This window comes from Lottia gigantea (assembly GCF_000327385.1).
Source record: "Lottia gigantea unplaced genomic scaffold LOTGIsca_79, whole genome shotgun sequence".
NCBI classification, from domain to species: Eukaryota; Metazoa; Mollusca; class Gastropoda; family Lottiidae; genus Lottia; species Lottia gigantea.
The window spans coordinates 97,912-122,067 of NW_008710630.1; the positions used below are offsets into that span (position 1 = coordinate 97,912).

The window sequence follows — 24,156 nt, forward strand, 5'->3', positions numbered from 1 at the left end:
CAGCTTGAATATATTCGTGTACTTCTTGTAGCCTATTTAAGATAGAATCTAGATTTTAGGAAATACAGTAATCTGATTGAATAATAAAACTAAATTTAAAATCAATTTAGTGTTGACAAATCGACAAATCGAGATGAGCACTAATATCTTTGCTGAACTTGTGATGATGCTGATGATGCTGATGATGATGATGATATTGATTGTGATGGTGATGGTGATTGTGATGATGCTATCAAAATTATTTTAATTACAATTTCATTTCCTTTTTTCTTTCTATTTTTATCTTAATTGGAGATGAAAAATATAAGGGGGGAAAACCGAAACTGTTATCTAATTCAATCAGATTGATGATGATGATGATGATGATGATGATTAATGATGAATAATGATGAAAAATCATTAATAAGTTAGGTACAAAAGCTAAATTAATATTAATTCTAATTAAAAAATTAATATTGACATCCTGATTAGAGTTATCCATACAGTGAGCTTTAACATAAATTTTTTTGAACACAAAAACTGTAGCCGTACATAATACAATTTTCAAAATGGCCACTTACATATCATATAATTTTTAAAATGGCCACAAATTTGGATATAGTTTCAAAATGGCCACCGAACTAAATAGTTTCAAAATGGCCACCAATTTACAATTTGTTGTATAATTTTCAAAATGGCCTCCAATTTACAACTTGTTAAATAATTTCAAGATGACCTCCAACTCATAGTTTCAGAAATGGCCAACGATTTATAATTTGTAAAATGATTTTTAAAAAGGGCCACCAAGTTATAAAATAAAACTGTAGCAACCAATGTTGCCAAATTTTGAGAAAATGTGAATAATTTTCAGATAAATTGAGCAATTTTAACAACAAATTCCGCCAAAATAATACCTAATACATCAAATTCATATTACACAATATGATATTTTTGTATGTTTGGTTGTAAGTAATGCTTAATGTAAATGTAAATACAAAAGAAAATATACAATAATGTTACAATAATGTTGAATATGTACATACAGACTAGTTAAAAGGGTACGACCTCTTAGAATGTAAAATCTCAAACTTGGTTAATACGAGTATATATTCATCACTTGGACTTACTAGGTGTCATGAAAAAAACATAAAATCTATATATAACACAATTCTGTTGTATAGATATGACACCAGGTAGGTCCAAATGATGAACAAAGACGCATTTTAACCAAGTTTAAAAATTTAAACTTTTTTGTCATCCTAAGAGACGGTGTACCTTTAAAATGAAAAAATAATACATTGTAGTACTTCTATAAACATATCCAACCATATACACACAAATTATTATACAAAATTATGCTTATCTAAAATTAAGGCATCTGTCAAAATGGAGTTTTTTGATGAACATCCTTTGAGAGAGTTCACATAGCTAATAATGATGTTTTTGGTATTGAGGTTTAGTAACAAGGTCTTTCTTTAAAATGTTCACATAACTAATAATGATGTTTTTGGTACTGAGGTTTACTAACAAGGTCTTTCTTTAAGAGAGTTCGCATAGCTAATAATGATGTTTTTGGTATTGAGGTTTACTAACAAGGTCTTTCTTTAAAACGTTCACATAGCTAATAATGATGTTTTTGGTATTGAGGTTTAGTAACAAGGTCTTTCTTTAAGAGAGTTCACATAGCTAATAATGATATTTTTGGTATTGAGGTTTACTAACAAGGTCTTTCTTTAAGAGAGTTCACATAGCTAATAATGATGTTTTTGGTATTGAGGTTTAGTAACAAGGTCTTTCTTTAAGAGAGTTCACATAGCTAATAATATTTTTGATTGGGTTTACCAACTTAGTATACCTTTCAGAGAGTCCACATAACTAGTTGCAAGTTACAGTGGTAGAAATTACTTTGAATGCTTGGCATCTCTATCAGAGAGTCCACATGGCAACCCAATGACAGAGAGACAAGAGACCTCTTCAAGTAACAAAGATACATTTTAAAAAAAAATTTAAATTTCAGCAAAAAATATCATTCGTAAAAACTGAATTTTCACAGATGCCCCAATAAAATGAATGAATAAAATAAAAAATGATAAACGAATCTTTAGAACCCTGTATGAATTCTTATAACACGTTTTTACCAGAACAGAATTATGTCTACAAATTTGAAAAATTTCACCAATTCAAAGTGGCTGACTACATCAGAAATTTGATATGATTTTCTCCCGAAATACTTTTTGGTCAAGAGGGGTATAATTCCCTGAGTTTAATCGAAAATGTTTGGTGGCCAGAGCACGACAATTTATCTTGCTATTGATTCAACTGATCTCACCTACTTTTTTGCATGATTCCATCTTCACAATGTCAAGCTTTTACGAATTTCATCTTATACCTTGACTGCAATAGCCACTATACTTGTATCATATAAGTTTATAAATGGAGCAATTTGATTGGATGGTACTTCGACTAATGTTTGTGAACACAAAGCCATTTTGTTTACAATCTTTCTGTCAAGGTCAACAATTGGCTGTATTCACCGGCAAACAATCCAATCAAATCACTGCATCTACAAACTTCAATGATACAAGAAGAGTGGCTATTTCAGTCAAGGTGTAAGTACAATGTTTGTGTTGTGAAGATGGCTCGCTCTATACTTTTGGATTCTTAATACAGAATTTAGATTGTTGTGCGAGGGGCCACCGTATAATGACTGATAACGTTACAAACAGACAATGATGAATTTTTTAAGGGTGTAGAATTTTCAAATTGGAAGATCTTATTAAAAAAAGAAAAACTAAATCATGAAAACACAACCAGATTTTAAAAAACAAAAATTATCAAATGTCCTCAAGAACTGACTAAAAACAGTGAATATTTACATCATTGAAAACATATTCAAGAATCCTTTGTGTTTCTTGTATTGTTGAGTGAATCACATGATTTTCAGAGCGCGTGATTTAGATCTCAGATTTCAGAGCACGATTTAGATCGCAGATTTCAGAGCACATGATCTTGAGAACATGATTCAGAGCACAGATTTTCAGAGCGCTGATTTCAGAGCACATGATCTTGAGAACATGATTCAGAGCACAGATTTTCAGAGCGCTGATTTCAGAGCACATGATTTAGATCTCAGATTTCAGAGCACATGATTTCAGAGCACGATTCAGGAACATGATCTCCAGAACATGATCCGGACACAGGATATTCAGAGCGCTAATCAGATTACAGAGCACATGATTCAGAACACATAATTTAGATTTCAGATTTCAGAGCACATAATTCAGAGCATAAGATTTTCAGAGTTCAGAAACATAAAATATATAAACATCAAAATTTATTGCAACACACCTCTAGAATAACCCTTAAATGTGTCAACAATATAAAACACACCAGGATTCTTGAATATTTGTACACTATGAACTTGAATGAAGTTGGAAAGTTGCTATTTAAGGCATTACTACACAAATACGAATATTTACAATTATTTGGCAAGCTTATTACAATTTTCTTAAAAATAAATGCAGTTGAAGAAAACAATATCTACTTTTTGAAGCAAATCTACTTTTTTATGTTTCAAAGACATCTAGAAATAGGCATAGATAACAAATCACAAGATATATAGATATACTAGTTCTCCATTCATTTAAGGAATTTAAAATATTTTGTGTGAATGGGGATACAATTTTGCCATTGTGATGTCATAAAACACATAATTTTCTTTAGAATTGCAAGAACCACAGACATCTGACTGAAAATGTGAATGGTGCAAATTGATGCTAACAATGTCCCTGACACATATAAAAAGTTTAGAAAATCTCTTTACATTCCCTTTAACTCAATGTTCCAAATGCTCTGAAAGGCTGTGTTCTCTTGATAACTGTCTGAAACGTTAAAATAATAATTTAGAAATAGTATATCCAAATAGCTTGTTCATCTTTGATTTCCATTAATTTAAGCTATACAACTTATGCTAGTGCTTTTTGCCAAAAGATTTTTTCATAAATAATTTTATATTTCAATATTTGTAGTAGCTATTTTTGAGCAAACACTATTTAAAAATCTTAGATTTGACTTTTTTAATAAAAAAATGTTGCCAACCAGAGCAAAATTGTAATTCAAAATTCAAGCTTAATCAAATAATTTTTGAGCAAAACATTTTCAAATTTGACTCTTTTTCTCAAATTAAATTTCTTTCAGCAAAAAGGTTGAATTTTTATATCAAAATTATTCAAGAAAAATATAAAAGCAAATTCTAATTTTCAAAAATGTGAAAATTCAAAACCATTGACAAAATATAACTTAAAACTTAGACTAAAAGCCAGTTTCAAATTGTTATTTTTTTTTCCATAATTTTGATATGTATCAAATCACTATAATGGGCAATTTTTACATGTATTTGACCCATACGAAACTACGTATTATTCATACATGGAAATAACACAACTGAATGTAGTTTACAACCATTTTGAATCACACCTCGACTTAATAAATCAAATTTTAAAAAAGGCGATAGTATTTCATTTCAGCCATCTAACATTTAAAAGCATACAAATGTGACTCATTAAGGAAGAGATTCAAAATGGCCGTGAACTACTTTCGTGTGTGTTATTTCCATGTATGAAGCATCAATATTTGTCTCTTAAAGAAAGTGGTATATACAAAAGCTAAGTTTGTCAATAATATTTACACCACATTAAGGCTTTTTGTAAATGTAATGTCGTCAAGCAAAAATTGTGCACATGCGAATCTGATTCAAAACGTGACCAGTCCATTTTATTCTTAGGTAGTGTAAGTAGTAATGTACAAGTTTAGTCTAAAGTTTCAATTACTATTTATTCTACCTCAAAATAAAGTGGACCTTTCCTTTTTATTTTTTAATTTGACCAAGATGTGCCAAAAAAACAGAATAGATGGTAATAAGTGAGACAATTACTATTTGTTCACCCTTAAAAATAGTGGACTATTCCTGTATACAGCCTGCATGTGCATAATGATTATTGACCCACTTATTACACATAGTTTAATGTATATACAGCTACTGATAAATATGGATTTCTAAGTTAAATATATGTGACAATCAAGTCTAATTATATTTGGAACATCAAGACCTTTGTGAAAGAAAATACAAAAAGTTAAAGAAACAACTACAAATTGTAAAATATTGGTAAAGCTTAAAAATACGTTGAGCACCAAAAACATTCAGCAATTCTTTAAAAAATCTGGTTTCAATGCAATAAATAGAAATTCTACTACAAATATTTCAAAAAGACGCTTTGTACAAAAATAACAGTATCTAAGAAAAACCCACAAGGAGCTACCAACAATATGAAAATATAAATAAAGTACAAAACCAATCGAGCACCCTTTCTTACATCTTCACAATGTCCAGCTGTTACGTGCTTCATACTTATACCTTGACTGCATTATCCATCTTTCTTGTATCATGTAAGTTTGTAAATGAAGCAACTTGATTGGATGGTACTTTATGAATTACAGCCAATCAGAGGCCTTGACAGAAAGTTTGTAAAACTTGTATAATGTTTTCTGTCGAGAGCTCTGATTGGCTGTATTCGCTGGGGTACAATCCAATCAAATAAAATCACTGCGCTTCCCGATACAAAAATATTCGCTATTGCAGCTGTTTAAAGTCTTTCTGCCGAGGGATCTGATCGGCTGTATTCTCTGGCATACAATCAATCAAATCACTGCATTCCGTGATACAAGAAAAGTTGCTATTGTAGTCAAGGTATAAGTATGAAGTTCGTAATAGGTTGACATCGTGAAGATGACTTTATTACAAAGCAACACTAAGACACAAAATACTAACCAGGTAGTTTGTAAGCACTAGAGAAAATACGTCATTTTAAAGTTGAACATAGATTTCGATCGATATTATACAAGACCAAAATTTTAGCGAGTGAAAAAACAGAAAAAGATCCTAAAAGTCCACATAAAACTTACAAAAAAACCAACTTTTATTCAAAATCAAATTTGATAATTCTAGAATATCTATAAGTTTTAAATTTCGATATCATTATTTCACTGAACACAAAAGATTAACTGGAATTTACCGAAAATGAAGGTAAATGGAGTTTTACATCCTACTTTTACCAGAGACAGAGTGAAATTATGTTTATATCGTCTACTTCAAACATCAAAGTTAGTAATCCCAAAATACGTCCTAAATTTGATGTCAACATCTTAAGACATAAGACACAAAAAATTACACCCCAAAAGAGGATTTAATATATCCTGACATAGTTGAGGTCATAGTTCATTCCTATATAGGAACATTGATATTTCTCAAAATACAAATTTAGTGAGCGAGAATAAAGGCGTCTTTGCAGAAATTCCGAAACAAAGTAACGATTATTCAATTTACAAAAGTTGACAAAAAGAAACATGTAAAATCTTGTTGAAAACACAGTAAGTTAGTCGCCATTTCAGAAAATGGTTCATCATTTGTGATTTGTCAAAAAAAACTAGAACATACATAAAATTTACAATTTTCACAAAATTTTCTTCAATTTCTTCAAACAAATGATAGATTTTACGTCAAAATTTTGATTCTGAATTTTAATCAATTTATGACATCTTAACTTAGTTTAGTATTCCAGTCATTTGATTGGTTAAACATTTTAAAATCAGCTTTATTAACCAATCAGATGACTGTATTTCCAAAAATATAGACAGCACCTGTTAAACAGAAACAGATCTCAGTATTGAATTTTGGAAAATGAAATAGAGTTTTACATCCCTATCTTCTGTAAGTTAAAGCAGTATTAAAGAGAGAGTACTCTATGCAGATATCACAATATTACAGTTTACAGCACCATTTACAAGCAATTTTACAATACGAAATGCTATTATGCTTTAACAAAGGTAGTCTGTGTCTTTCATTTGTTAACCTTGATCACCAAGTCGATCAATATTCCTTCCAAGGTAGGTTTTGTTGGTAGATGACAAGTTAACATCTGCTTCAAGGATAATCTGACATCACAGACAAAAAAAAATCTGGATACCCTTCATCAAACTATCAAAATCCTTTTTCTAACAAGCTAGAAATCTGATTGGTCAACATTGCTTCTGCAATAAAATCAACCAATCAAAATGCTTTTTCTGACAAGCTAGAAATCTGATTGGTCAACATTGCTTCTGCAATAAAATCAATCAATCAGAGTTCTTAACATTATTTTTTAGTTCTCTTTTGATTGGTTATGTTAACATGAGCCATTATATAAAAATCAACCAATCAGATCTCTCAATATTATCTTTTAACACAGATCTTTTGATTGGTTAACATAACCATTATATAAAAATCAGCCAATCAGAGTCCTTATAATATATTTCTACGGTAAGCTTGGAATTCCGTGCAACTAACCCGAGAATCATAAAATGCACAGCATCTATGATTTAAAACTGAAGTCTAAAATTAGACCGGAGCTTAAAAAATTAACATAACATATCAAAATGTCTGATAAAGTGAAAAAAAATGTAAGTTTCATATCTATATACAATCAAATATTAAAAACATCATATTAACAATATTTTGGTCCAGCTATATTGCAAAATTTCATTTCCTAAGAGGGTATGTCCCTTTATTGAAGTAGCTCAGTCGGTAGGGAGTTAGATTGTTATCTGTCTGGTGATTAGGTGCTGTGGGTTCAAACCCTCCTCTGATGCCATAGCTTGGGAATGAGCTTGAGCTTTAGTCGAGCTTTCATGAAGTAGGAACTTGTATCATAATTAACTTATCTCATGACACTGACCAGCAAGGCTTAATATAGGCTAATCATCTATTCAACACCCCCCGACTTTCTATTGAACTCTTCCACACATGCATTCTTTGAATCATTATTCTACTTAAATGTATGATTGGAAGATCTCATTTGTCAAATTAGGGATGTTTTTTCTTATCAAACCTTGTTTGAAAAAGAAAATCTTCCAAAAAATGGCTGTTTCCCCCTTTAGAAATGAAATTATAAAAAATTAGATTACAGTTTCGCTCTTGTTGAGAGTACTATTGGTGTTATTATGTGGTAGTGTACCGTTTTTTCTCATGGAACCATAATGAGAGTTATGGTGCCTCGGTGAGGACGACACAGATTCCTTCTCTTCTAAATAATGTAAAGATAAACTCTCTATAGCTTTATATAGAAATAGATAATCATCCTGAAATAGACACAAATAATTTTTTATTACTATGGAGACGCGTTGAGCTGGTTGCCGATAATCTGGCAACTCAAATATCGCACGCAACTCATATGATAGAAAAAAACGTAGAGAATTTGATGAAAGATGGAAAAATTCAAAATTCGCCTAACAACAGGGAATGTGAACTGGGTTTAGACCGTTGTGAGAAAGGTTAGTTTTACCCTACTGGTAGAAAACTCTTTAAGAACAAGGGTTGGATTGTTCACCCACCAACAGGGAACGTGAGCTGGGTTTAGACCATCGTGAGAAAGGTTAGTTTTACCCTACTGGTAGAAAACTCTTTAAGAACAAGGGTTGGATTGTTCACCCACCAACAGGGAACGTGAGCTGGGTTTAGACCATCGTGAGAAAGGTTAGTTTTACCCTACTGGTAGAAAACTCTTTAAGAACAAGGGTTGGATTGTTCACCCACCAACAGGGAACGTGAGCTGGGTTTAGACCATCGTGAGAAAGGTTAGTTTTACCCTACTGGTAGAAAACTCTTTAAGAACAAGGGTTGGATTGTTCACCCACCAACAGGGAACGTGAGCTGGGTTTAGACCATCGTGAGAAAGGTTAGTTTTACTCTACTGGTAGGAAACTCTTTAAGAACAAGGGTTGGATTGTTCACCCACCAACAGGGAACTTGAGCTGGGTTAAGATCGTCGTTGGACAGATTAATTTTACCCTTTTACCTGGCATGCAGCGGGTAAAATGGAGACATCTTCATAAAGTTCCACAAACGAAAGCCAAAAGCTGCGAGATCAGAGCAACAGCTCAACAAAGACTTCAGATAGGCAAAGAAGAAATGAAAAAACTAGACAATACCTGTTCACCGATAACACCCGGGCGTTTTAAATGATATAACTTGGCTAACTGATACACATCTATCACATGATCGTTGGCTAGCTGGTTAAACAGAGTCCAGAGAGCACAGAATTTACTAGCTGATACACCACCATCCCTGTAACAATTAAACATATATAGTGAATTATTCCAATCAAACTAGCTGTTAGTGGGTACTGAATAAGTTATCTGTCCTCATTATTCAAGACTATCCAGCTCTCTGTAAAGGGATACAGATAATCAGAGAAAGATCAATGCCAAGAGGTTTGGTCAAGAACCAGCTGGTAGACAGAATCCTCATTAACATAAGTTGTTATTCTTGTAAAATCATTACCAAGAGATTTGGACAAAGACCAGCTGGTAGAAAGGATCCTCTAGAACCCAAGTTGTTATTCTTGTAAAATCATTACCAAGAGGTTTGGTAAAGGACCAGCTGGTAGAAAGGATCCTCTAAAACCCAAGTTGTTATTCTTGTAAAATCATTACCAAGAGATTTGGACAAGAACCAGCTGGTAGAAAGGATCCTCTAGAACCCAAGTTGTTATCCTTGTAAAATCATTACCAAGAGGTTTGGTCAAGGACCAGCTGGTAGAAAGGATCCTCTAAAACCCAAGTTGTTATTCATGTAAAATCATTACCAAGAGATTTGGACAAGTACCAGCTGGTCGATCAGACCTACCTATCAATAACTATCACCGGTCCGATATCATTAAATTGTTGATATTTCTGAGCTAGTTGTATTAAATCAAATACACAATGTAATGGTTGACACGAATCTGGCCATATCGCCCCTTGAGTTGTTATCAACTTCGTCATAAATGTATAGTCATACTGAAATATAAACAAAATAGTATTACTACAAAACTAGTTTCAAAACTGAATTATTTGAAGCCTCTAAGGGTACCAGCAAACTGAATTACTTGGAAAATTTTAATAATTGTTAACAGTCTGGTAATATCAATCTACAATTAGTGCCCAAGGGAATGAAATGAATGGAGTTTTACCTCCTACTTTTCTGCACCATGTGGGCTAATGAAGACGGGCTAGTGCCCAAGGAAATACTAACACAAAAGGCATTCAAAATGAGTTTTCAAGGCGATATAAACAAAAGGCCATTTTAAAATCGGAGCTCTTTAACACAAGACAAAACTTATAATATGAATATAACGAGGTATGGCAAAAAAGAGTTTCAAATCGAGTAAACCTCAGCCAGTGTTTCTATGAACTTCCTCACTCTATATACACCCAGAATTTTGTCCAGAATGGCTCCTACCTGAGTAGACTCTAATATAAAGTCTTTGATATTTTCTTGAGTTTCCTGATCCTCTACACGTAAAGCCAATTTAAACACGTTGGTCACCTCCAGAGAGTTGTCTTTCTCTGGCCAAAATGTCTTCAGATCCTACACAATTGACAAAATAAATGGTATCACATTTTGAATCAAAAAAATGTCAATCTAGAGAGTTATCAGGCCTACTTTTCTGCATCTCAAACAATGCTCAAAAAAGGACTGCAGTGCTAATAGGCATGCTTTGACATTTGGCATTTTCTCAACGAAAAACCCTTATGATCAGTGAAAAATATCATTCAGAAGGTTGGTCTTCAACAACCCCACCCTCCTCCTCTATACCCAACCAGACCTGTACCCTTGCCCTTTCCCCACCCCATGGCATGATAAACAACTACCCACCTCTTCATCTATTTGAGATAAAACTACAATAACAGGACTAGATCTATCCCACACCATTCTCCAAAAATCTTCCACAGTATCCTCCATAGGGTGTTGACTAATAATAAACTCATTTGATTTATAATAACCCTGAAAATTAACACATTTTATTAAATAGATTGTAAAGAGGATTTCTAAAACTATTATGTATATCAGGGAAAGATAGCATTGAAAAATCTGAAGGTTTAATCTCGACCTGTGACAGATGGAACTCTGAACCTTCAGGTTTGTGAGCAAACGTCAAACTCACTGAGTCACTACAGAGAGTTCACACACAAAATTTGGAGAGTCTACATGAAAAAATATCCCAAACTCACCTGAAGATAAGTAGCATTAATATAATCAGAACCTTCGATTCCTGGTCTTGCTGGCAGCGTGACACGTTTTAAATTCACCGGTAGTAAGTTTAAATTCCTGTTTTTATCAAGGTTATAAGGCTTTAAACTTTGAGATTTGTCCTCATCTGATGCAATATGTGATGTAGCCAACTGAAAATGACAACAACAAAAAAATTCTGAGACATTCTGCCTACAAAAATTGCCATGTTTTTCATCAAAGAACAAAAAAAAAAAAAATTAAGGTGTTGTCGGACATATTTCCTACCTTTGCCTGAAAATGAATTGTTTAGGCTGCAGTCTTCATTCTCGAGAAAAAGCAGCAGAAAATACTTGGTAAGGTAACAACAGATTTACTTGTCCAGTGGGCAAAACCCATTCAAGGTAAGCTACAACAGAGCAACTCGTTCCAAAGACAAAATCTTAGAATTACTTCTCATGTTTGCTATTGCTATTTGAAAACACGAAGGAATGATACGCACCTTATATTGTTTAAGAAGTTGAGATTCACAGATAGTTGTGGTGCCGTTACATAGTTCTTGTTCTTGATCTAGCTTACTGATATAATTATTCAGGTTATTCTCTTGTATTTCTGTTAACTCTCCTCCACCTAATAAATACTCTACTATCACATCATGAATAAACATATACTGATCCTAAAATACAGAGAGAATAAATAAATAAATAAATAAATACAATAAATACAATAAATAAATACAATAAATACAATAAATGAATAAAATAAAAAAAAAATAAAAAAATAAAAAAAACAAAAAAATTATAAAATAAAAATGGAACAAGTACATTTTGTTTAACAGACAAAAAAATAACAAGGGCAATAACTCATGGTAAGTAAAGATGACTTACCTCAGTTTGAACGAGGAAATTTCGTTGTTTTCGTATATGTAGAAGAAAACTGGGTATATTGATGATACCTTTATCTTTAATTTGAGCTATCATACTGTCTATTAGAATATAAGTACCAGTTCTACCTATACCAGCACTGAAAACAGACAGGACAGGGAGTTTTATATACTTTTAACAAGAATTATGAGGTCTAGTTACATTTTGGACCAGTAAAATGAAATAGGAGTTTTTGACTAATGGCCAATATTAACATGGTCCACATACATTATGGAAATTTCGCCCGGAAAGTGGCATCGGCATCTACTCTTATTTCATTTCTAACTGTCAAGGGACCTTACACATACACAGTCAGTACCAAACTGGGCATTGATTCATTGCATCATCTCAAAGAAAAGAATTTCTGGGCCTCAAAGCATTGTAAATAGATCAGATGTTAATTGTTGCTAAGGCATCATAAGTATTAGTCAATCAAAACTAAAGATTGCTAAGAAATTACCGAGTCTATACTAACCTACAATGAACGACTATTGGTCCCCCACCCTCACGATTCGCCTCAGCTGATTTCTGAATAAAGGTTAACGGGGGGAGGGTGTAGTCTGGAACACCGTGATCTGGCCATTCCGTATAATGATACTGGTACACCAGTCTTTCACCAACTCCCTTCACCGAATGTTTCTGAAATGAAATGAAAGTGTTATCATAGGGGTTGACCTTTACCCTTTGAACCCTGGCCCTTCACAGTCAGATTTAAAACCTCGTAAAATATTATAATGTACAAGGTTCAATGTTCCTTTTTCTGCAGATCAAAACAAAAAACCTTGTATACTGTACTTTTATACGAGTTATTGGTTCAATAGGCCGGAGAACTCAAATTGTTATACAAGGTTTATATTTTCAAAGAATAAAAACCATGTATAGCGGTAAAAAAAAATATTAAAAAAGATTTTAACAAAATATGCGTACAAAAAGTTTATTGAGTTTTTCTCGAATAGTAATTTCGTGTCATTTAACTTATCAGAGGTTTCAAGCGGTCACCCACGATATCTAGAGCTGAGTTTAATCAAAGATTTTTTCGAGGAGATACACAAGAAAATTATCAGTTTGTTTTAATCTATGTATAAAAATATTTCAAGCAATATCTGCCATTAGATAGCTAGTTATCAAAATTAACAATCAAAAAAACAAGTCGTTACTAAAACATCTATTTCAAACTGGTGTTAGTGGAACAAATCAGGCAAAAATTAAACGTTAAAAGCAAAACACTAAAATCTAACACTGATTAGCTACAATTCAATATTCACAACAACAAAAAATGATTTCAAATTAATCAAAGACTAATACTCAAAAATAGAGAAAATGCAAAAAATACACAAACTAAATTACTGTTAGGCATTCCTTTAAATGAAATGAATGGAGTTGATTTTACAAATCGACCAATCAGATCGACTGGAACTATAAAATCATCTTAGGTAAGAAGTACAGTCATCTGATTGGATAATAAAACAAAATTAAAATTCAAAATTGATTTTAGTGATTGACCAATCAGATGACTGGAAATCTAAAAACATCTTAAGTTAAGAAATACAGTCATTTGATTGGATAATAAACAATATTTTAAATCAGCTATAGTGATTGACCAATCAGATGACTGGAATAGTAAGGTTATCAACTATAAGGCCCGACGTTGGTTGATTAAAATAAAAAACAAAATGAAAACAAAATAAAAAAACAAAAGTGCCACTACTGAAGCATGCATACCTTTTTTACCTTCATATTACGTAGAGAGAAGATTCGAATGGTATAATGAGCTCTAGGTACAGTGTTTAATATCTTGACGGACATGTTTCCGTATAGTTCTAAACCATCACTAGGCCAATACTGATCACATTTTCTCTGTAAAGAAAGACTTTGATTAAGAAAAACATTCTGACGCATTTTTGTTGTCATGTTTTGCAAATAGGGTTTTTCTCTACAAACACAAAATAATACCATTCCCAGCTGTAAATGGGTACGGATAATCCATCAAAGATCAATGCCAAGAGATTTGGCAAAGGACCAGCTGGTAGAAAGGATCCTTGTGAACCTAAGTTGTTATCCTTGTAAAATCAATGTCAAGCGGTTTGACCAAGGACCAGCTGATAGAAAGATCGTTGTGAACCTTAGTCGTTATCCTTGTAAAATCAATGTCAAGAGATTTGGTCAAGGACCAGCTGATAGAAAGGATCCTTGTGAACCTAAGATGTTAACATCGTAAAAACGCCTTTTACAATAAAACAAATGAGTAGTATACCAGAAAATTGAGTTCCGTCTTTTAAATTTTAAAGAAGCAAAAGTGAAGGAAAAGTATCCATACCCTGCCCCTCTCCATCAAATTAGTTATCATAACTATGACTGATGTATTCTGCTCCCAAATCATTCTCCAAAAGTCACCAAAAGATTGGGGTAGAGGCCCCTGGGTGGCGATATAGGCTCGTGGTTTCTTGTAGCCCTGAAAATTATCAAAACCTGATCAAACAAATGATTACTCCAATGGTAAAAATTGTCTGAACAAAAAAGTGTTACTTCAATTATATTCTAAAAATGTCTAAGGTATAACTTATATTTCTGATAATTTCTTTATATTTATGTTAAAAATGATCATTTTGGGTGAAAATTGTCTAAAATTTGTCTTTATTTTGATTTTGAAATAATGCCAGTAAATATGAACTTACATCTATATAATTAGCGTTGATATAGTCAGACTGACGTATTCTGCCAAGCTCTGTTTTTAATACTACTCTAGAATGGTCAACTGAAAAAGGAAATATACATAATGTTATAAAAATGGCCCTGTAAAATATGCTGACTGAGTCACTTTTGGTAAGAGTGGTTGTAACATCAATATATAATTAAAATTACGAAAGCACAGGCCGAGGTGAAAGTTGAAATAGCCCTCCTGATATACTAATCATGTGCAATTCTTTTATAAATTATTATGCCAATATAAGCATTTCTTTGCTTGTCCTTTGGTACGAATGAAATGAAATGAATGGAGTTTTACATCCTACAATAATGTCCCGATTGGGTTTAAGAAAACTAGCAACATAAAGCAGTGTGCAATAGAGAAATTCTGTAAATACAGAAGCATTAGCCTTCCCTTTTCGATTTCCAACTATTGAGGGATCTTTATTTATGCTGCAAAATCTCAAATTTGTATCTATCAGTATTTCTCATTTACACTACAATGTATTATGAAATGAACTAATGAATATAAGCAACTAGTTGCAGTGTGTGATGAGGAAAAGAAATGAAGACATATAAAAATATTAATAAACCTACAAGCTGCTATGTTAATGTAGCGATTCTTGCCCTTATTTTCAGGTTGAGCCGAACTGTCAGATTTAAAATCTGTTTTAGTATTCCGATTGACATCCTGAAATATATTACCATTATATCAAACACTGAACAGGAGCAACGAATCTAGTCAATCTTACATTGAAGATTCCTTATTAGATTGGGGAAAAAATAATATAAAAGATAGCAGATCATTTTCAATAAGGTCAACAATTTCCATATCAATTGCAAACTATTTTCATAGTTAAAAACCATCTTCACAATGTCAAGTTATTACGAACAGCTTCTTATTCTGTGATGGCATTGGCTATATTCGTTTGCATACAATCCAATCAAATCCCTGCAAAATTTCGTTATACATGAAAGATGGCAATTGCAGTCTAAGTATAAGACTCGGTTCGAAATAGCTTTATATTTCGAAGATGAGTTCGGGGAAGCTAAAATTAAAATCAACTCAAATCCTGATTAAAATTAAGCTAAGTTTTGGGAGAAAAAGGTCCTTAGAAAATATGCTGACTTACATCGAATTCTTGAGCGAAGCCGAAATCACTGTCAGCATGTAGACTTTCTACATGAGATATAAAATTATCTACTGCTATATCAGGGTATTCCTTTTCATCTGTAATTAACACAAATACTTAATTAGTAGGTCCACTAATTACTACTTCAAAGGGACAATATCACAATGTTTTATGAATTTATCAAATTATACAGGGTTTCTGTTGTATAGTTATGACACCAGGTAAGTCCCACTGATGAAAATACTCTTATTGGCCAAGTTTAAAAATTTGAATTTTATGTTCATCCTAAGAGGTAGTATCCCTTTAAAAAAGACTGATCAAAGCATAAGTTCACAAAACATACTGTACCAACCTGAAGGTTCTGCTACGGTTATAACTGTTGTAGGTGCTGAACTGGAATTACTAGGTACAGCTAGATAATAATAGGCTGCTTGATAACATTTTCTACATTGGAATGATCTACAATTATAAATGAAATGATAGTAGTTTTTGGTCTTGCTCCTGATTGGTCTAATGGACACAAACAATGAAGTTAGACATCATCAATCAGTATGCAATGAGGGAAATTTTTTTCAAAATTGACAGCTCGATTACTAATTTTCAATTATGCAAAAAAAAATAACTTTACACAACACCCAGACAAAAGAAATATTGAAAAACCTCGCCTAAAAGCTCATTTAACTTACCTATAGCTAACAATAATAAGAACTAAGACTAATATAACAATGATAGCTGTGACCACACCAGCAATGATACCAGAACTATCTCCAGTATTTACAAACTCTGCATTCGGGTCTGTAATAAATAGTTATTGGGGTTCAATTAGGGCAAAAATTTAGGGAGGGGCCTACCCTTGGGCCATAAAAAATTAAAATTTATTCTACTTTAACTTTCAAAGTCGTATTGGATGTATTCTCTGGCTTCCTAGATAAGAAATTTTTCCATGCAAAGATTTCAACACTCTACATCAACTGCGCTACTGCCCATCCTTAATTTCACTCATCTAATAGTCATATGGTTAAAAGCTTGGTTAATCAAGCAAATGATGTCATATAATGATTTCAACACTCCAACCAACTAATCTACAACCCATCCCCAATTCCACTCTGCTGATAACAATACAGTAATATATATTATTTAATTACCATCCTTACCTCCCATAACAAATTCTTTATATTCTGTGAACTTTCCCACAAAATGGCTGTTGGAGAAGATGGCCTTTGATATTCCAGCCATCTTTATTTTATACATCTTATTTGGGGGCAATCTTAGTTTAAACTGCAAAAAAAAAAACAGATAAAAATACCATCATAATTTATCAATTATAAAAACTGAAAGAGGTTTTCTTTACTCTTTATGTATATCAGGGATACTGATAGCATCAATTTGCATAATTCCAATTTTTAGTCCGACGTCTATGGTTCCTGCAATTCCACTAAAATTGATGTCACTATCGCAAAAGCCCTTAGTTATTTTGAGCTTACAACAACCACAAACATCTGATTGAAATTGGAATGGTGAATGCTATCAGTGTCCAAAATACACATAAAAAAACACATTGAAAACTACAATACATAAACATACATATATCAAAATATCATCCCCGAAAGCTCTTAGAAAAAATGAACAGTTGTTCTTACCTCTTGGACTGAACCATTCAGTAATTTATCCTGAGCCTTGCCTTTGGCATCAATTTCTGTCCATCTCAATAGATAGTTATCAATATTTTTATAATACAGATTTGGTTTATTCCATGATATATACAGGAGGTCTGGTGCTATGACGGTTAGGTTTTTAAATATAGGCTCACTAGGACCTGAAATGCAATGGAGTTTTATATCCTACTGTTCTACACTTTCCAAGATCTTTGACCTTTTTTTAAAAATTGAATGCCCAAAGAGGTCTCAAAATTATGCTATTATTTTAAATATAGCTTACCTCTAAGATCAGTCAAGGCTGGATGTTCTTCACTAAAAGGTCCTTTTCCACCTCCAGTAAACGCTGCTACACGTAATTTATATTCCGTGTAAGGTTCTGAAAATAAAGTTTTATATCAAGGCTGGATATTGTCGATAGGAGATGGAAGGCGACACTAGACAGACTCTCGGAATCACTGGCTGTGACATCAGAATCTAATAACATTATTCTAACAAATCAATGCCTGTCCTGCAAAGATCAATTACTTGAAAATATTGACGAATAATGGAGTAGAACATTATGACAGTCTCTTGCGGTTGTTTGCCCAGAATTCGTTGGTTAAGTATAATATCATTAGAACAGGACTATGGTAAAAAACTTGTTAGATTATAATGAAGACTAAAAATATCAGAAAAATTAGAAACAAAATAATCTAAATAAATTGGATTTGATACAGTTGGAAGACAACTTACTTAAGTTAGTAACGTAAGCTATCATAGGATTAGCTAGATGTCCCTGTATTATACGAGTTCGCAACGTAGAATTGTGGCGCCACTGTAGTTCGTATTTTATGACGACGCCGTTAGTTTCCTGTGGTGGTTCCCAATGAACATGGAACGAGTCAGACATCCTTCCAGTAAGATGAGTAATTCTTGGAGCAGATGGAACTAAAATGAGAGTAAAGAGTCAACAGTACGGTAAGATGTGTAGCTAATAATATATTCTTTAAAGCGTCCATTAACCCCTAGTGAAGGAGATTGATCTAATTCGAAAAAATGTCAAGCTATTACAAACTTTGTCTAATACCTTGACTGCAATGTCTCTTGTATCATGGAAGTCCTTAAATGAAGCAATTTGATTGGATAGTATGCTTCCAGATACAGCCAATCAGAGGACTCGACATCCTCTGTAAACAATATGCCATTATGTAAAATCCACACACATGGATTTGAAGGCTCAAATTTCGATGGTGAGCTTTGAACACTGTTACTGATTGGCTTAGCTAAAAAATTCCCAATTGGTCAAAAAATTTGGGGCAACTATCCCTTTAATGGCAATGCCTAAAAAACCTTAAAACTCACTTCCTTCAGCTGTTCGGGCTACCAGTGTTTCTGTAGGTCCTGCGTCTATTTCATTATATACTTGAATTGATACAGTATACATAGTGTACGCCTTTAACCCTTGTAGCTTCATTTGCTATAGATATTGAACAATAAAAGAAACAGTTAAACAGAGTAGATTTTTTTAACATGGCTTTAACCCTCGTAGCTTCATTTGCTAAATTCAAAGGGACAATTAAACAAAGTCTCAATGACCTGCTAAGAAAGGTGACCAAACTACTCAGTGAAAGTTGACATGCTACAGTAAAACATGGTATCTATTTCTGAGACAATCACTTGCTAAAGCGAAACAAGGTATAAACTATATTTTCAATGCCACGCAGGATGCAATGACGGACATTTTGCCAGGATAGCGGCATTAGTCTGCTCTTTTCGATTTCCAGCTGTCGAGGGATCTTTAACGTGCACAGCCTGTAGCACTTGGGGCCTATAGACACTTTTTCCATGTCTGCCTTGAGTAGACAATGGAGTAAATAAAATTCAACCTACAGTTTCCCCTGGACTATCAAGTCTAAGGCTCTCCTCCATGAAACCTTGAGTTTTGTAGAGTATAATAAAACCTTTCAGTTGCCCGTTAATGCCAGCCGAAGAGGGTGAGTCCCACTCTAACCAGATCTCAGAACTGTTGGGGCTGAAGGCTTTGAAATTTTTGGGTGCTGCTTGGGGAGCTATAAAAAATAAATAAATAAATAATGAAAGAATAGATATCATTAGACCACAGCAAAAATCAAAAATTACTTTCTCTGAAAAATTTGTTATGATGCTTTGAAAAAAAGACCCAAAAAAGATGTCAATTTGCAATAAAAGAGTTCACAAACAGTTTAAAATTTGCTCTTACCAGTAGATTTAGTGTAAAAGTCATCACTAGGGGGTGAAAAGTAACTGCGTCCAATGATATTTTTAGCTGTTATTTTAATACGATAGCAGGTATATGGTTCAAGATCAGTGATTATTAATTCACGGCTATCACTGCCAACTGTCACTTCTCTTTCTCCTCTTGTCGTCTGACATTTACTGAAAAAATAAACAACCAATCACTTATCTAGAAGTAAAATGAATGAATGAATGAAATGGAGTTTTATATCCTACTGTTCTGTATCTTATTGAACTAATGAAATGAAATGGAGTTTTATATCCTATTACTATGTATCTTATTGAACTAATGAAATGAAATGTAGTTTTATATCCTACTGTTCTGTATCTTATTGGACTAACGAAATGAAATGGAGTTTTATATCCTACTGTTCTGTATCTTATTGAACTAATGAAATGAAATGGAGTTTTATATCCTACTGTTCTGTATCTTATTGGACTAATGACATGAAATAGTTTTATATCCTACTGTTCTGTATCTTATTGAACTAATGAAATGAAATGGAGTTTTATATCCTACTGTTCTGTTTCTTATTGAACTAATGAAATGAAATATAGTTTTATATCCTACTCTTCTGTATCTTATTGGACTAATGAAAATGGGCAAGGTTTCACAGGGTGCAATTCTGGATATATTATAGTCAGACATGACTGGCAAATATAGTCAAAAAACAGTAAAGAAGACTAGTAAATACAGTCAAAACAACAGTGTAGAGCTCTAGTCAGACATGACTGGTAACAACAACCATTGGAATCAACTTACAGTCTAGAACTTTATTCAGACATAATGCACAAACACATGCAAATCAAGGGTCTAGAGCTCTAGTCAGACATGACTGGTTCATATATGCAAATCAAAAAGTCAGAATTTGGACTTATTTGAAGGTTTATATTTTGAACTTTATCCCAGTGTACACAAAGATCTCCACTGATCTATTCTGGGTATGGATAAAGTTAGTTTATTAAGCTTACTTAATAACTAAAATATAAACAGTCAATGGACTATTGTTACTGAGTTCGCTACCATTCCACCGAGCTCTGGCTTCTGTTGCTGCTACTTCATCTATAATCGGCTTGCTGGGAGCACTTGGTACATCTACAATCAAATACAAATTCTATATGCAATTCAAAGTCAACAAGTAAAGAAACTTGATTCAATTCAAGTAGTTCCCTTTAATACAGAAACTAAAAATTTTCAAATGGATTTCATTTGCAATTCAAAGTCAACAAATAAATTTTAAAATTTTTATTCAATTCAAGTTTTTTTTAGTCTGAATAATCCAAGCTACAGAATTTGAATTAAAGTGAAAGGGGAAATAGACCTGAATAATAAGACTCATTTGAATTGCTTTGATGGCTATAGATTAAAGAATAGCTTTTCACTGTATGATGCAGAATTGTACAACACCTTGGCATGAATAAGCTTTTGATCCTAAAAGCTAAAAGAGCTTTTAAGACGTCAAAGATCTTTTATATGCCTTAAATTTGTATTTTCTTGACGTCAAATTAAGTTCAGAATGCAAACTTGTCTAGAACGACCAGATATGATTTTCTAAACATGTTCCATTCTCCATTTCCCCCTCGACCTGTGCTTCTGACCTTCAAAGTCTGTATTATTCCTTAAATTTGATATTGTTTGATATCACATCAAGCAAACTGAAATGATTTTCTACACATGCCGGGGGAATTCAACCTCCACCTGTGCTTCTGGTCTTAAAAGCCTTTATTATGCCTTAAATTTGAAAAATTAAAACAGAACCTAAACAAGATGTTGTGTCTGATATTAAATCAAGCTGGGAAATTAAATTTTAAACCTACCTTGTACAATAAGTTGATGAGTTATATTCCGTTCAAATGTTTGAATATTCTCAATGTAAACTTTACAGGTATAATTGGCTGTATCTTGTATTGAGAGGTTATATATTGTCAAACTTCGGTTTTCCACGTTGATATCGATCTTACTTTCCAAAGCATCGTCTTTATATTTCACCTGATCCAAACGTAGCGACACGAAAAACAATCCATTCTTGTGCCAAAGAGTTCCTGTGACCTTTTCGTCGCCTCGTATCGTTGGACACGGTAAAGAGATATCATTGAACACTGTCACCTTTTTAATACTGACACTAATTGAAGGCAGGCTCAACGCTGAAAGTTAGAAAATAAATAGAGTTAATTCATTACAGTAGTCTTATCTTTAATGGACCAGTATATTATTGGACCAGTATATTATAGGTCTTTTGTCCCACTGTTCAGTACCTTGTTGGGCTAAAGTCCTGCTGTTCAGTACCTTATTGGTCTTTTGTCCCACTGTTCAGTACCTTGTTGGGCTAAAGTCCTGCTGTCCTGTTTCTTATGGGACCAATGTCCTACTGTTCAGTATTTTATTGGGCTAATGTCCTACTCTTCAGTACCTTATTAGGCTAATGACATAAATTCTGTCCCAACTCATTAAGTAGTATTCTAATATCAAAATAAAAAGAATTCAGGACTAAAATTAGATGGTGTGACTTCTTACCCAAAAAGACCAAAATCTTCAAAATCAACTGACAACACATTGTCACTTCACTCTCAGACTATAACATAAAACTACCATATTTTCACCTGCAAGACAAAAAAAAAGATTTGAAATTATATAGATTAAGCTAATCCATTTTGATGGATTGAACACCACTGCTACTACGGTCTACCTTGGACACCAATATGAAGAATTAAAAGGAATTCCAGCCTAAAACTTTTGTAAAGCATGAATTATCAGTGAATCAAAACATTGCAATATAACATGCCACAACCGCTTGCATTGTATCAATATTTAACATTACCAGGTATACCAGACAGGACTTATATAACTTGACATCATCCAAAAAAGCTTACTGAATAAATTGAAAGGGAAGATATACTTTCATTATAGCAGTAAGCCTTTGACAATTTATCTATGTTTCTTGTATTTTTGGATATTCCTTTTAAGTAACATATGACGAGAGGTCATTTTCAAAAAAGAACATATATATAATATCCTTACATTGAAATCAAATAAGAAACCTGATAATAGATCTATCCCAACAATGGTTAAAACTAAAATATTATTGAGATAGCCCAGACTTAGTTTCTCTAAACAAGGATAATTGGTTCACGTTTGACACTCTTGCTCTTCAACTAACTTATCTCTCCAGAAGTAGGTAATTTTCTATCAAATTGATGTATTCCAATGCTGAAATCCACAGTCCCTACTTGTGACCTAGGCCAGTGCTTCTATAAGAGAGTTTCTCTTATATAACCTTATACTAAGTATCAATTTCCTTAGTTTCAGTATGATGATCCTAGACAGTAGTAATTCTGCCAAAGTAAAGTCAAAGAGCTTTCTTCTCTTGGTATTGATAATTCGTCTTGAAAACCCTTACATCTAAACGAAACTTACAATGTACGTAACAACATAAGATACAAATTTTTCAAATAATTCAACACAGACTCGAAGACAGAAGACAAAACCAGCGGAGTCTGAGATCTGAGTAATTCATTTGGAAGGAGTTCGAGTAGGCTGGGGACTCGATTAGCGATCCCTTCCCAACTGAACGCATATTGAGCAAGCAGACGAGACCCTCCGTAAAATATAAAACTTATCAATTTGAAAATATGCTCAATTTCGGTGCTGAAATGGATCATTTAGATATATTAAACGTCCAACCAACCTAATTACTTGATTTTTCATCTTTAATGATCGGCCATCTTTTTTCTTGAGTCGACTTCCGATCACGTGACTTTTCCTTTGTTGAAAAGGTTATGTTAACCCTTGCAACACAGATGGCATTTTTCTTTAGGGAATTGATGCTGCGTTCTTGCAGAAAGTCGCCAAATGAAGTCTGCTTATCCAAAATCAATTCACTTTCGCCATTGACTGCAATAGCTGCAATTGCCAAAATTATGGACATGTGTGAAAAATGTACTTACTTTGGTTCATTGGGGGTTAATGTAGGTTACTCCTTCATTAAAAGAATTGCCGGTTTTTCTTGAATTAAGTATGAAATGTATCAAATACATGTATGTGGTTTGTACGGAATGCGAATGATTAAGTAGATTATTTTTCCGCACCTTAATACGTAGGCCAACATAAAGAGGCTTGATTTTTTTAATAGAACGAGTTATAATTCAATGGTTGACGTTATAGAGAGCCTTCAGACGAAGTAGGCCTACACTAATATTCAAAACTTTGTTTAATCGAGTCTGACTACTTCTGTGGGGTTGTCCATATCTAAGGAGGTTTGATTAACCTGATGTCATTTCATAATGGGAATTTCAACCCATTCCAAATTCAACCAGAAACCCTCACACATTAGCTATTTCTCAAAGATATATGGGCTATATCGTTAGGAATTAGTTGGCTTAGGCGTAGTGGCATAAAGTCTTGGACCAGTTCCTCATCTACCCCAACCCCCCCCCCCCCCCCC

At 33.2% G+C, this 24,156-nt stretch overlaps 1 protein-coding gene across 1 annotated transcript; it reads right to left on the minus strand.

The window, feature by feature from the left end:
• Window positions 1-7,968: 7,968 nt before the first annotated feature.
• Window positions 7,969-21,680, minus strand: LOTGIDRAFT_132259 (hypothetical protein; the record flags this gene model as incomplete). The annotated part of the gene is made up of 25 exons (XM_009066664.1): window positions 7,969-8,151; window positions 9,001-9,136; window positions 9,698-9,849; window positions 10,292-10,420; window positions 10,709-10,837; window positions 11,065-11,235; window positions 11,565-11,738; window positions 11,950-12,085; window positions 12,461-12,624; window positions 13,708-13,842; window positions 14,303-14,437; window positions 14,661-14,740; window positions 15,268-15,361; window positions 15,804-15,901; window positions 16,147-16,262; window positions 16,490-16,598; window positions 16,949-17,081; window positions 17,444-17,619; window positions 17,742-17,837; window positions 18,194-18,388; window positions 18,803-18,917; window positions 19,331-19,509; window positions 19,680-19,845; window positions 20,695-20,810; window positions 21,533-21,680. Coding segments are annotated over 25 exons (3,465 nt in total), but the record flags the coding sequence as incomplete, so codon positions are not given.
• Between the last annotated feature and the right edge of the window lie 2,476 nt (window positions 21,681-24,156).